We start from the raw sequence: 16,296 nt of genomic DNA, 5'->3' as shown, positions 1-16,296 counted from the left end.
TGTTTGTCCAGGCTACCTGAACCAACTTTGGAGTTCCGTGAAATCTCAGACGAGTGCATTAAAGCACTTAAAGGCATGTTGTTGGGTGAAGAAGAAGGTTATGTTTCTTGTTTAGCTGCCCATGTCATCCCTGATTTGTCTGTACCAAATAGTTCTTCTATGGACACCGCTTTGGATTGGTCTACGAAACAACAGTTAGATGTGGTAATTGGTCCCATTTTTAGAGCTGTCAAGGCAGATAAGAAACCAGTTAAAACACCAGTATCACCATTAGAAGCAGTATTGTAAAAGCAGTTTGATAAGCTAGTGATAAGAAAGGTAAGTACAGGTAAGTACATCAACCAACTAGTGATACCTTCTGAGGAGAGAACTGTAGTTCTTCAAGGACAGGATGGGACATCTTGGACGAGATAAAACCTTATCTCTGCTTCGGTAACGAGTGTTTTGGCCGAAGATGTCTTCTTACGTGGATGACTACTTGAAAAAATGTCAAAGGTGTATCATGAGGAAATCGACAACCAACACTCGTGTCCCATTAGTTAACATCCAATCTACAGCGCCCGTGGAAATAGTTTGCATGGATTACCTTTGCCTGGAAGAATGTAAGGGAAACATCAGCAATATATTAGTTATTACCGATCATTTCACACGTTATGCTCAAGCTATTCCCACTAAAACTTTATAGTTCACTATGGTTTTCCAAGACGCATTCATAGTGATAAGGAGTGTAAAATCATCCAGGAACTGTGTGCATTGAGTGGAATGCGTAAGTCAAGAACCACTCCATATCATCCATCTGGAAATGGAATGTGTGAACGGTTCAACCGTACTCTTTTAAACATGGTAGGTACTCTTGAAACATCTCAGAAATCAGACTGGAAGCAATATTTACCATCATTAACTCATGCTTATAATAGTACATGTCATGATAGCACTGGATTTTCACCATTTCAACTTATGTTTGGTCGTAAGCCATATATCGCTTTGGATATTGTGCTAGGTTTAATAAATCAGGAGCAACATCAAAGTCACAGGAAATATATCTCTGACTTACGAAAACGTATGGAAACAACTTACCATTTAGCGTCAAAGGAAATTTCAGGTTCGCATCAACAACAGAAGGAGCATTACGATAAGAAGGCTAAACAGTCAGTTCTTGAAGTAGGAGACAGAGTTTTAGTGAAAAGATTAGCATTTAAGGAGGGCAGACATAAAATAGCAGATAAGTTTGAAGAGAGTGTGTAATTAAGGTAATTAAGCAGCCAAATGAGGTTATACCAGTCTATCAGGTAGGTAGAGAAGATGGTCACGGTAAAGTGCGAGTGTTACACCGAAACAATCTTCTGCCCATTGGATCTATCTCTATGGTTTTACCAGCACCGGTAGAGACAGGAACTGCAGAAAGGCGTAGGATGTTACCATCAGTTACCGCATTATCTGATTCAGACAGCACAAGCGAGGAAGATTTTGTTGTTGTAGAGGAGGAGCCTTGCGACCCACCCCCAGCTAGCCCTACAATAGATCTTCAAGATGACGAAGTTGACGATTGTATTCCACCAGAAATAGCGGTAGTCGACACCGCTGAAGATGGAGAATCGGTCAGCTCAGAAGAAGAAACACCTATGACAAGGACGTCTGGACGGACTCGAAGATTACCATCTCGATATGGAGATTACGTCATGAAGGTGGCAACTACTTCAGATGTCATGACACCATCATCTCTCTTTAGGTATCTGTGTTCTGATGAATTTAGTTTGTTATCATCAGATCGGAGGAAAATTGTTTGTGAAGCTTTAAAGGTTATTTGTGGTTGTTAGTTTGTAGGGAAGGATTGGTTTTAGTTTAAATAGGACGTTTTTATTATTGGTATTGTGTAAAATGACGGGACGACATTTTTTTCAAAGGAGGGGAGTATGTGACAGTGTGGTTTATTTGACTGTCCCTTTAAACAGTTGTTTTTCATACTTCACTGCACCAGCCAATCACCTGTAAATACCCCTTTGTCTTGTTCTATTTATATCTTGGGATTCGCCTTTCTGTCTGTCTTCTGGGGTGAGCTGTTTTCATCCTCACCCTAGCTACTGTGTGTATTAGATGCCACATTTTCATCATTAACTTTGTAGAGTGGAGACTAGATTTGATTCCTTCACCAAATCTAGTCGTTCAGTCTGCTATCTGAATAATTCTACATTATTCAGTGAAAGCCTGTGTATGTTTAGTTTAGTTTATAAGATATAGTTTACAGATATACATTTAACCCCACTTCGGGTAGGTTATTTAACAGTTTATTATAAGTACATTTATAGTAATATTAAATAAGATAATCAATTAGCATGTATTATAAGGAATAGAGTATTTTACTGTTTATATTGTTTATATTCTTTTATGATTATATATTAATTGTTTGTACTGTTTTACAGGTTTTTTTAGTTATATAATAAATTTGGAACGAGAACCCAAGCCTTATTTTTGGTTGAAGGGGAGAACCCCTTGCACGCAGGGACCGGCTGCACCAGCACATGTCCAAACCTCTACACCAAACCACCCAACATCAAACCTCTGGCCTGGCTTATGTCAAACCTATGAGAACCGTGTCCGTGTCCTAATAGAGTTATTCCCCGCGACACCACCAACATTTCTCGATGATAGATTTTTTGGGAACGTATGGCCGGTGTCAACAAGGACAGGTTTTTCATATAACTTATGACTCTTTTGCGCTTTTGTATTCCGTTTGGGGCGGCGGTAATAGTAATAGGTTTAGAATTACAGTAATTAGTAATTTGTCTCTATTTGTCGGCCGAGGTAGGGTCAGTAAAACTAGGTCCTCTTTTATGGAGAATTGTTGCACCTGTGGGTTATCTTAGACCTTTCTCTTTCACCTCAAATCCACCAAACCCTGATGCCGGGGCATCACCTCCCGTGACCCTGAGACCTTTGATCCTGGAATGCGCGTGCAGACTTTGATGGTCGGAGGAAGATTAGTTTCGTTCAAAAAAAAAAAGAATTGTTGGAACCGCAGATGTAGGGGTTAATGATGGTATGAAAGAACTCATAAACTATCTATCTACCGAATATATCGGTATTTGTAGGATACGAGGCAGATGTTTTATAAGAGGATTATAACAAAGGTCTGGAGATAAGTAACAACTATTTAAATTGCAGCTTTTATTGGAATGAATTCTACATTGAAATATCGAGATTATCTTCAAGATTGCTGAATCATACATTGGCTTTTATCGTCATTTCAAATATCTGTAAAAGAAATATTAGAAAGAACTAGAACAATAAAGAAAGATGACCAAGTCAAACCAAACAGACCGAGATTAGAACTCTTATTTGTTCAATGTAACCAAGTAAATGGTGTCATGTGAAAGTTATTGCAATCGTAAGCATGCAAACTTTAATTAACCATTCATCGGGCACTCAACTATCTTTTTCAATAAATATGTAAACATGATGACGACCAAGCAACTTTTTAGGACATTAGTTCTAACAACGTTGACGTTTTATCTTATGTGGCTCAACTACCCTAGGTACTGTTTGAACCAAGTCCACTGGCTTCCACCCATGAAAGGGCCTCCAACTCCCAGAACGAAAATACAAAATTTAAAAACTGCACTAAAGAAAGTATCTAAAAGGTTAAAACACAATATACCAAAGGAAATAGTATTCTCTTTTATAAGACAATGAGGCCCAAAGTCAGCTATGATTGCTTATAGACAATCAGTGATATATAAATGAGTGAAAATCTTTAAATCGTCCATTAACTTGACCAACAAAGGGCCTCAGAATGCAGGAAGGCATATGTTCAAACAACCCAGCTAATCAGTAATAATGTTCACAGCTCTCCGTCCAAATATCAGCCTTTCAGAAAAGATTGATTAAATACAAACGGACATTAGTAGGCTGATGTTTCTGTCTGGACACATTTCATCCATCGTCAAAATCATAACAACAAGTTGAAATATGCACCACTTGTCATTATGAAATACTTACTATCACTTATAATTGATATATACTTCCTGATGTGAAAAGTTCATTAGCTGTTTGAAATGTTTCGTCAAAATGTTGTATAGGATTTCGAGTTTTGTTTTGCGTCTGGGGTTGTTAGTACCGGGGTTATTTGTTTACCTTCACAAGGAATGATTATTTGCCACATCCCATCTGAACCACAAGTCCTCTCTCCTTCTAGGCCATTTAGAATAAAACCATTATTACAGGTCGCCTTGACAGTCTGATCAAAAGTGGCTGCCGATTGTGTATCATCAGAATTGGGTATAATTACTCCAGCTGGACATTGCACAGCTGTAGAAATAAATGAAACAAACACATAGAGGAATTAATTTGAGACGATTGAAGAAGGATAAGTTAATGCTGCTGTCTTGCAAAATTTCCCCCATCGCACACTGCCTGACTTCATTCAATTACAGAAAAGTAAGAAGTAGAACACCATCCCATTTCTGAGGCAGTGAGAATCCTGTAGAGTTTAACTACAGTTGATGTGTTGGTACTGCAACCATTTTGAATTTGACATTTCAAATTGACGGTCAAGCGGATGTTGATAAAATGCAGTGGTCTACTTTTAGTTGAACCAGCTCAAGATTTTCATGGTCATGATATAGTGAATTTTTGTCCAGAAATTAATTCAAAAATCTTTAGTGATAAATATATAACCATGATGACGACAAAACAACTATTACAATATATTTGAAAACGTTGGCGCTTTTTATCTAACAATAATTTTAATTTTTACCTTCACAAGCAGTGTTAATTTGCCACATCCCATCTGCACCACAAATCCTCTCTCCTTCTAGGCCATTTAGAGTAAAACCAATATTACAGGTCGGCATGACAGTCTCACTAAAAGTGGCTGTCGATGATGTATCATCAGAATTGGGTATAATTACTCCAGCTGGACATACTTGAGCTATAGAAATTGACAAAATGAAAATTAACAAAATTAATTTGAGAAATAATCATCAGAGTTAATCTAAAAACAGCGGGCTAATGTTCATGTCCATGCAAAATTTCACAAATAACACACTGTATGGCGTTGCTCGTCTTCATTAGCTGGGCATTCTACAACTATAAAAATTAAAATTCATTTATTAAAGTGGCACGTTTACCATTCGTTTGACCTATTGTACTCTAGTCTCAGAAACGGAAATCATTTGCACTAAGCCAATCAGTAGTAGTTTTCACAGTTCACTGTCGAAATTTGAGCCTTCAAAAAACCATGTGTGTTCAGAATTAACCGCGTTTCGATAGTGAAACATACAAGTGATATATATCCTCATGTGAAAAGTTCATTAGCTGTTACAAATGTCTGACCGAAGAGTTGTTTTGGATTTCGGGTTTCGTTTTGCGTTTCTAAAGGTTAATACTTGGGTTATTTATTTACCTTCACATTCAGTGTTTATTTGCCACATACCATCTGGACCACAAATCCTCTCTCCTTGAAGGCCAAATAGAGTAAAACCATTGTTACAGGTAGGCATGACAATAGAATCAAAAGTGCCTGTCGATGGTGTATCATCAGAATTGGATATAAATACACCAGGTGGACATACTACAACTATAAAAATTACATTCATTTATTAAAGCGGCACGTTTACCATTCGTTTGACCTATTGTACTCTAGTCTCAGAAACGGAAATCATTTGCACTAAGCCAATCAGTAGTAGTTTTCACAGTTCACTGTCGAAATTTGAGCCTTTAAAACCATGTGTGTTCAGAATTAACCGCGTTTGAAAGTTAATTTGACAACTCGTCTTTTCTTGGTACTCTGCCTTATATACAAAAGATAGTGAAACATACAAGTGATATATATCCTCATGTGAAAAGTTCATTAGCTGTTACAAATGTCTGACCGAAGAGTTGTTTTGGATTTCGGGTTTCGTTTTGCGTTTCTAAAAGTTAATACTTGGGTTATTTATTTACCTTCACAATCAGTGTTTATTTGCCATATCCCATCTGGACCACAAATCCTCTCTCCTTGAAGGCCAGATGCAGTAAAACCATTGTTACAGGTAGGCAAGACAGTAGAATCAAAAGTGCCTGTCGATGGTGTATCATCAGAATTGGATATAAATACACCAGGTGGACATACTACAACTATAAAAATTACATTCATTTATTAAAGCGGCACGTTTACCATTCGTTTGACCTATTGTACTCTAGTCTCAGAGACGGGTATCATTTGCACTAAGCCAATCAGTAATAGTTTTCACAGTTCACTGTCGAGATTTTAGCCTTTAAAACCATGTGTGTTCAGAATTAACCGCGTTTGAAAGTTAATTTGACAACTCGTCGTTTCGTGATATTCTGTCATAGAGAAATACAGAGTGAAATCTATGATTGATATACATCCTGATGTGAAAGGTTCATTAGCTGTTTCCAATGTTTGGGTATAAACACACCAGGTGGACATTGCACAGCGGTAGAAATAAATGAAACAAACACATAGAGGAATTAATTTGAGACAATTGAAGAAGGATAAGTTAATTAATTTGAAATCTAGCTTGCCAGGCAAGGTAATATAAGCCGACTGACAGCTTTGCTTAAAAAAGTTAAATACAAAGTCACATGACACATAACATCACAAAATGGCGACAAATATGACAGATTGGAGATTGTCTCATCATCAGAATTGAATTTCGCTTTACCTCCAGGGTATTTTAAAATTATATAAATAGATGAGACAAAGATATGAAACAATTAGTTTGAAAATTGACCAACTAGAGAAAATCAAAAGTGTACGACCGATTTCTAGTGAAATGTTACAAAGGACGTACTTGTTAGCATGTGAATGTAAATGAAGCCATTCAAAAATCTTTAGTGATAAATATATAACCATGATGACGACAAAACAACTATTACAATATATTTGAAAACGTTGGCGCTTTTTATCTAACAATAATTTTAATTTTTACTTTCACAAGCAGTGTTAATTTGCCACATCCCATCTGCACCACAAATCCTCTCTCCTTCTAGGCCATTTAGAGTAAAACCAATATTACAGGTCGGCATGACAGTCTCACTAAAAGTGGCTGTCGATGATGTATCATCAGAATTGGGTATAATTACTCCAGCTGGACATACTTGAGCTATAGAAATTGACAAAATGAAAATTAACAAAATTAATTTGAGAAATAATCATCAGAGTTAATCTAAAAACAGCGGGCTAATGTTCATGTCCATGCAAAATTTCACAAATAACACACTGTATGGCGTTGCTCGTCTTCATTAGCTGGGCATTCTACAACTATAGAAATTAAAATTCATTTATTAAAGTGGCACGTTTACCATTCGTTTGACCTATCGTACTCTAGTCTCAGAAACGGAAATCATTTGCACTAAGCCAATCAGTAGTAGTTTTCACAGTTCACTGTCGAAATTTGAGCCTTCAAAAAACCATGTGTGTTCAGAATTAACCGCGTTTCGATAGTGAAACATACAAGTGATATATATCCTCATGTGAAAAGTTCATTAGCTGTTACAAATGTCTGACCGAAGAGTTGTTTTGGATTTCGGGTTTCGTTTTGCGTTTCTAAAGGTTAATACTTGGGTTATTTATTTACCTTCACAATCAGTGTTTATTTGCCATATCCCATCTGGACCACAAATCCTCTCTCCTTGAAGGCCAGATGCAGTAAAACCATTGTTACAGGTAGGCAAGACAGTAGAATCAAAAGTGCCTGTCGATGGTGTATCATCAGAATTGGATATAAATACACCAGGTGGACATACTACAACTATAAAAATTACATTCATTTATTAAAGCGGCACGTTTATCATTCGTTTGACCTATTGTACTCTAGTCTCAGAGACGGGTATCATTTGCACTAAGCCAATCAGTAAAAGTTTTCACAGTTCACTGTCGAAATTTGAGCCTTTAAAACCATGTGTGTTCAGAATTAACAGCGTTTGAAAGTTAATTTGACAACTCGTCGTTTCGTGATATTCTGTCATAGAGAAATACAGAGTGAAATCTATGATTGATATACATCCTGATGTGAAAGGTTCATTAGCTGTTTCCAATGTTTGGGTATAAACACACCAGGTGGACATTGCACAGCGGTAGAAATAAATGAAACAAACACATAGAGGAATTAATTTGAGACAATTGAAGAAGGATAAGTTAATTAATTTGAAAGCTAGCTTGCCAGGCAAGGTAATATAAGCCGACTGACAGCTTTGCTTAAAAAAGTTAAATACAAAGTCACATGACACATAACATCACAAAATGGCGACAAATATGACAGATTGGAGATTGTCTCATCATCAGAATTGAATTTCGCTTTACCTCCAGGGTATTTTAAAATTATATAAATAGATGAGACAAAGATATGAAACAATTAGTTTGAAAATTGACCAACTAGAGAAAATCAAAGGTGTACGACCGATTTCTAGTGAAATGTTACAAAGGACGTACTTGTTAGCATGTGAATGTAAATGAAGCCATTCAAAAATCTTTAGTGATAAATATATAACCATGATGACGACAAAACAACTATTACAATATATTTGAAAACGTTGGCGCTTTTTATCTAACAATAATTTTAATTTTTACTTTCACAAGCAGTGTTAATTTGCCACATCCCATCTGCACCACAAATCCTCTCTCCTTCTAGGCCATTTAGAGTAAAACCAATATTACAGGTCGGCATGACAGTCTCACTAAAAGTGGCTGTCGATGATGTATCATCAGAATTGGGTATAATTACTCCAGCTGGACATACTTGAGCTATAGAAATTGACAAAATGAAAATTAACAAAATTAATTTGAGAAATAATCATCAGAGTTAATCTAAAAACAGCGGGCTAATGTTCATGTCCATGCAAAATTTCACAAATAACACACTGTATGGCGTTGCTCGTCTTCATTAGCTGGGCATTCTACAACTATAGACATTAAAATTCATTTATTAAAGTGGCACGTTTACCATTCGTTTGACCTATTGTACTCTAGTCTCAGAAACGTAAATCATTTGCACTAAGCCAATCAGTAGTAGTTTTCACAGTTCACTGTCGAAATTTGAGCCTTCAAAAAACCATGTGTGTTCAGAATTAACCGCGTTTCGATAGTGAAACATACAAGTGATATATATCCTCATGTGAAAAGTTCATTAGCTGTTACAAATGTCTGACCGAAGAGTTGTTTTGGATTTCGGGTTTCGTTTTGCGTTTCTAAAGGTTAATACTTGGGTTATTTATTTACCTTCACAATCAGTGTTTATTTGCCATATCCCATCTGGACCACAAATCCTCTCTCCTTGAAGGCCAGATGCAGTAAAACCATTGTTACAGGTAGACATGACAGTAGAATCAAAAGTGCCTGTCGATGGTGTATCATCAGAATTGGATATAATTACACCAGGTGGACATACTACAACTATAAAAATTACATTCATTTATTAAAGCGGCACGTTTACCATTCGTTTGACCTATTGTACTCTAGTCTCAGAGACGGGTATCATTTGCACTAAGCCAATCAGTAATAGTTTTCACAGTTCACTGTCGAAATTTTAGCCTTTAAAACCATGTGTGTTCAGAATTAACCGCGTTTGAAAGTTAATTTGACAACTCGTCGTTTCGTGATATTCTGTCATAGAGAAATACAGAGTGAAATCTATGATTGATATACATCCTGATGTGAAAGGTTCATTAGCTGTTTCCAATGTTTGGGTATAAACACACCAGGTGGACATTGCACAGCGGTAGAAATAAATGAAACAAACACATAGAGGAATTAATTTGAGACAATTGAAGAAGGATAAGTTAATTAATTTGAAAGCTAGCTTGCCAGGCAAGGTAATATAAGCCGACTGACAGCTTTGCTTAAAAAAGTTAAATACAAAGTCACATGACACATAACATCACAAAATGGCGACAAATATGACAGATTGGAGATTGTCTCATCATCAGAATTGAATTTCGCTTTACCTCCAGGGTATTTTAAAATTATATAAATAGATGAGACAAAGATATGAAACAATTAGTTTGAAAATTGACCAACTAGAGAAAATCAAAGGTGGACGACCGATTTCTAGTGAAATGTTACAAAGGACGTACTTGTTAGCATGTGAATGTAAATGAAGCCATTCAAAAATCTTTAGTGATAAATATATAACCATGATGACGACAAAACAACTATTACAATATATTTGAAAACGTTGGCGCTTTTTATCTAACAATAATTTTAATTTTTACTTTCACAAGCAGTGTTAATTTGCCACATCCCATCTGCACCACAAATCCTCTCTCCTTCTAGGCCATTTAGAGTAAAACCAATATTACAGGTCGGCATGACAGTCTCACTAAAAGTGGCTGTCGATGATGTATCATCAGAATTGGGTATAATTACTCCAGCTGGACATACTTGAGCTATAGAAATTGACAAAATGAAAATTAACAAAATTAATTTGAGAAATAATCATCAGAGATAATCTAAAAACAGCGGGCTAATGTTCATGTCCATACAAATAACACACTGTATGGCGTTGCTCGTCTTCATTAGCTGGGCATTCTACAACAATAGACATTAAAATTCATTTATTAAAGTGGCACGTTTACCATTCGTTTGACCTATCGTACTCTAGTCTCAGAAACGGAAATCATTTGCACTAAGCCAATCAGTAGTAGTTTTCACAGTTCACTGTCGAAATTTTAGCATTTAAAATCATGTGTGTTCAGAATTAACCGCGTTTGAAAGCTAATTTGACAACTCGTCTTTTCTTGATACTCTGCCTTATATACAAAAGGTAGTAAAACATACAAGTGATATATATCCTCATGTGAAAAGTTCATTAGCTGTTTTCCAATGTTCTGCTGAAATGTTGTTTAGGATTTTCAGTTTTGTTTTGCGTTTCGGATTGTTAGTACCGGGATTATTTGTTTACCTTCACAAGCAGTGTTTATTTGCCACATCCCATCTGGACCACAAGTCCTCTTTCCTTCTAGGCCATTTAGAGTAAAACCAATATTACAGGTCGCCTTGACAGTATCACCAAAAGTGCCTTTCGATTGTGTATCATCAGAATTGGGTATAACTACACCAGCTAGACATTGCACAGCTGTAGAAATAGACAAAACAAAAATTGATTTGAGAAATAATAATCAGAGTTAATCGAAAAATAGCGGGCTAATGTTCATGTCCATGTAAATGTTCCTAAATTACAGATTGTATGGCGTTGCTCGTCTTCATTAGCTAAATTTCAAAAATGACATTACAAGTAATAACACTCTCGGTCGTAAATGAAAAATTCGACAGCAGATATACCACCTTGCCATGAGCTTAATAATAAATTACTTTTTTAATTTGCTACAAATTGTAACTTTGAAAATGAGGTGCTCTGTTGGCATAAATATCATGACTTTATAAAAGATGTTGTCATTCAACACAATAAGTACTCTGATTGGTGGACCTGATTGTATTCACTGTCTGATTTGATTGTATTCACTGTCTGATCTGATTGTATTCACTGCCTGATCTGATTGTATTCACTGTCTGATCTGATTTTATTCACTGCCTGACCTAATGACAGGGTAACAACTTGTAAAATCTTCCCACCTTTACATACTACTTGTGGACGCCACCATGATCGATCTGATTGTATGTACTGTCGGAACCAATCACGGTCGAGAATTCGAAATCTTCTCACCTTTACATATTACTTGTGGGCGCCATAATCGACTACGACAGTTACCAATAACGCTCAACTCATATCCGGTATTACACTTGTAGTCAAAATTATTCCACCCATTTCTTATAATATTTCCATTATTAAGGCTTGGTGTATTTCTGCACACTAAAAATACAAGAAATAAACTAAAGGGTTTTTTTCTAGCACCAATCCATCTTCACAATTTCAAGCTATTGACTGCAATAGACTCTTTTTTGTATCACGAAATGAAACGATTTGATTTGTTTTGACAGTGAATACAGCCAATCACAACCCTCGACTGCAAACTGGTTTTATACATACGTTCTGTCGAAGATTCTGATTTGCTGAATACGCTAAAGTACAATCCAACCAAAATCGCTGCATTTACAAACTTCCGTATTACGAAAAGTGGTTATTTCAGTCAAGGTATAAGACGCAATACGTAATATCTTGACCATATGAAGATCCATATTGAACTATTAATCTAGTTTTTATCAGCAGAATGTTGCAATGATATAGTTATGATCTACGAGTGTTCTGGGAAATGCAATATACAAATAGCATGACAGCCACAGATGCTTTTATATTGCAATAGAAACAAGGAAACACTGGCAATGGCTCTAAATATAAACTATTTAATATAAATGATATATAAAAGTATTTAATATAGATATAGCATGTTTAGACCATTATTATCATGATATATAAAACTATTATAAAATAACATTTATAGTATTATTAAATATAGATATAGCATGTTTAGACCACTATTATCATGATATATAAAACTATTATAAAATAACATTTATAGTATTATTAAATATAGATATAGCATGTTTAGACCACTATTATCGTGATATATATAACTATTATAAAATAACATTTATAGTATTATTAAATATAGATATAGCATGTTTAGACCACTATTATCTTGATATATATAACTATTATAAAATAACATTTATAGTATTATTGAATATAGATATAGCATGTTTAGACCACTATTATCATGATATATAAAACTATTATAAAATAACATTTATAGTATTATTAAAGTTAGATATAGCATGTTTAGACCACTATTATCATGATATATAAAACTATTATAAAATAACATTTATAGTATTATTAAATATAGATATAGCATGTTTAGACCACTATTATCATGATATATAAAACTATTATAAAATAACATTTATAGTATTATTAAATATAGATATAGCATGTTTAGACCACTATTATCATGATATATAAAACTATTATAAAATAACATTTATAGTATTATTAAATATAGATATAGCATGTTTAGACCACTATTATCATGATATATAAAACTATTATAAAATAACATTTATAGTATTATTAAATATAGATATAGCATGTTTAGACCACTATTATCATGATATATAAAACTATTATAAAATAACATTTATAGTATTATTAAATATAGATATAGCATGTTTAGACCACTATTATCATGATATATATAACTATTATGAAATAACATTTATAGAATTATTAAATATAGATATAGCATGTTTAGACCACTATTATCATGATATATAAAACTATTATAAAATAACATTTATAGTATTATTAAATATAGATATAGCATGTTTAGACCACTATTATCATGATATATAAAACTATTATAAAATAACATTTATAGTATTATTAAATATAGATATAGCATGTTTAGACCACTATTATCATGATATATAAAACTATTATAAAATAACATTTATAGTATTATTAAATATAGATATAGTATGTTTAGACCACTATTATCGTGATATATAAAACTATTATAAAATAACATTTATAGTATTATTAAATATAGATATAGCATGTTTAGACCACTATTATCATGATATATAAAACTATTATAAAATAACATTTATAGTATTATTAAATATACATATAGCATGTTTAGACCACTATTATCATGATATATATAACTATTATAAAATAACATTTATAGAATTATTAAATATAGATATAGCATGTTTAGACCACTATTATCATGATATATAAAACTATTATAAAATAACATTTATAGTATTATTAAATATAGATATAGCATGTTTAGACCACTATTATCATGATATATAAAACTATTATAAAATAACATTTATAGTATTATTAAATATAGATATAGCATGTTTAGACCACTATTATCATGATATATAAAACTATTATAAAATAACATTTATAGTATTATTAAATATAGATATATCATGTTTAGAAGGTGGTGTATGAAACGCTAATTATCTCAAGGAGTCACTGCGGTCGTATTAAGTGTGTGTTATTTCGTTCTGTCGTTTTTTCACGTTTGTTGTCGACGTAAGATCCCATATGATCACAGTCCGGAGTGACAGCCCTCTTAACAGAATCAAATTACAAATGAACCAAGCCTCGATGCAAATTACAAAACAAAAATGAACAAAATCTTCCCAAACTGCACCAGTGAACGAAAGCGAACTTTGTACAGACGGGTAGACAGAATAGATGCCCATAATGAGTGACGATAATGTACTCCCAGGTTTGTATAGAATTTGTGATGACACCCACAATATTCGTGGATTTCAAAAGTGTGTAAATTATCTTACCAGCTGAACGAAACCATCTTAAGGAGTGTGTTGAAACTACAAGAGTTGAAGCTACCAGTAAAACTAGTCGTAGTGCCATTATTAAACTAATGATTATAGATATAATAGAATACCTTATCAATCAGCCAATGACACTAGCTATTTCCTCCTACGTTTTATACCTTTTCAGAAGATTGCAAATCAAATAAAACAAATTGGTAGAGCGGTCAGATACATTGAAATATACAATATAATATAATAGCTATGTACCATATTGTGATCACGTGACCAATGCGTGTTTGAAAGTGGACAGAAAAAAGAACTAATATACCGAAAGAGGCTTTCTGAACTTTATGTGTCTAGATACTAGAATAGGAAATTTAAGAACGACACGTAGTTTCGTATGTGTAGGCATTTCCTTTTCCCTGGTGTTTTTTATGATACAGTAACAGATGTATCAAGTTGTCGTTTACACGTAGAGGTGGAAATATATCTTTAGGTTTTCCCTATGTCATTCATGCAATTCGGTGAAGATGCAACGGAAACGTATCCGGTAATTCTGATGACTCAATACAGTTTGGTCCTACAGACGGTGTCCATTGACCTTTAAAAATCGAAAAATTTAGGCATCTAACATGAGAAAATTTTCTCCATCTTCATTAATTTCAACTGCTCCTGAACAGTAAACCGTAATAGAACAGAACATATTACGTTAAACCAAACAACGACACATAGTAAACAATAAATTATAAAGAGACTGTTTCCCATTATGTTTATATAGAGAGTAAATTAGAGCTTTTAGATCAGCATGTATTCAGTGACCCAGTCAATTGGGTAACAATTTAGAATACCATCGAGAGATGACGCCCCTCACAGCACGAGAGTGGCCGACGCAAGTAAATGGTCTTCGGACGAATGGCAGGACCTCCGATCGATAATATGCATACACGACAACGTTTAAAACAGTTGACGGTAATTTTATTTGGTACCTGACCCTCGGAGGAAAGAGTCGTCCTCCACAGATCTATCCCCAAAGGTATAATGATGTGGTCGACAGTGTTTTCAGGTTTTTATCTACTTTAGAATAATACGGCCGATCGACCGGCACTTTCTGGATTTAAACCGTTCTAGGTTAATGGCCCTGTAAGATTTATTTTCGATCTGGAATAAAAGTGTAAAACAGCTGCCATAGATATCAACAAAATCAGAAATAGATTTTATTGGATATTGATTCTAACGGAGCTAATTTGTGTATCTATAGGTTATCCTAATTAAAACAGCTGTGGCTGACAAATGTTAACTTTGTCAAATGATTCTCGTTTTCTTTGAAAATAGAGCAGTAATTCCCAAGCATTTCCAGCTTTCAAATCATTTGATATCCTCCGATAAGATTATCGTCAATATGTGTATATATATGAATAAAATTCAGACCAATTTTGATTTATCTTTAGTGTGAAATTAAACTACTGATCCTCGCATATAAAAATTGGCTCAGTGCGTGTTTAGGCCGCTATTAGTGTGGTATTAGTGTGTAGGAAACTCCAAAACGTGCATTGATCGCCATGCTCTCAAAGAGTCTCGGCCACGGCGATCTGTTCAGAAAGTCATGGAATTTCGAAGGTCGTAATATTTCCTTGATCATGATAAAAGAGCAGTCGATGGCAAAAATGCTGTAAAAAAGGCAACATCACAGTCGCATACGTGTAAGGGGGGCTTTTCTATTTCTCGCTTTTTTCATGGTTTCAGGCGACGTAAAAAGTCAAATTGTCGCAGTCCGATGTGGCGGTTCCCTTAACGTGCGTCGATTGCTAATAATCTCCGACACACGATTGTCATGTAAATCAGAACTCGATACAAACTGCAAGTCACAAATGAAAAGAATAATCCAAAACTGAAGCCGTGATAAACATAAAGTCCGTAAAAGCAAGACAATTCCGTTAATCAAAATCTCGTACAAAGTCTGGCAAAATCGAGAGTTGTATAGTAGTGGACTCCTCCAAAGAGAAGCACAATCAAATGAGTGCAAGCTAACTATGTACAGA

General features: G+C 34.5%; 1 protein-coding gene across 1 annotated transcript; it reads right to left on the bottom strand.

The window, feature by feature from the left end:
- Positions 1–3,244: 3,244 nt before the first annotated feature.
- LOTGIDRAFT_170189 (hypothetical protein) lies at positions 3,245–14,354 on the bottom strand (the record flags this gene model as incomplete). Its single annotated transcript, XM_009068821.1, has 13 exons — positions 3,245–3,252; positions 4,132–4,305; positions 4,754–4,927; positions 5,402–5,569; positions 5,941–6,108; positions 6,933–7,106; positions 7,581–7,748; positions 8,573–8,746; positions 9,221–9,388; positions 10,213–10,386; positions 10,902–11,075; positions 11,664–11,810; positions 14,276–14,354. The coding sequence occupies 13 exons, from the start codon at positions 14,352–14,354 to the stop codon at positions 3,245–3,247; spliced, it is 1,950 nt and encodes a 649-aa protein (XP_009067069.1).
- Between the last annotated feature and the right edge of the window lie 1,942 nt (positions 14,355–16,296).

This window comes from Lottia gigantea, assembly GCF_000327385.1.
Source record: "Lottia gigantea unplaced genomic scaffold LOTGIsca_94, whole genome shotgun sequence".
Lineage (NCBI taxonomy): Eukaryota > Metazoa > Mollusca > Gastropoda > Lottiidae > Lottia > Lottia gigantea.
The sequence above is the reverse complement of the archived record's forward strand: the minus strand, read 5'-3'. Positions and strand labels throughout refer to the sequence as shown.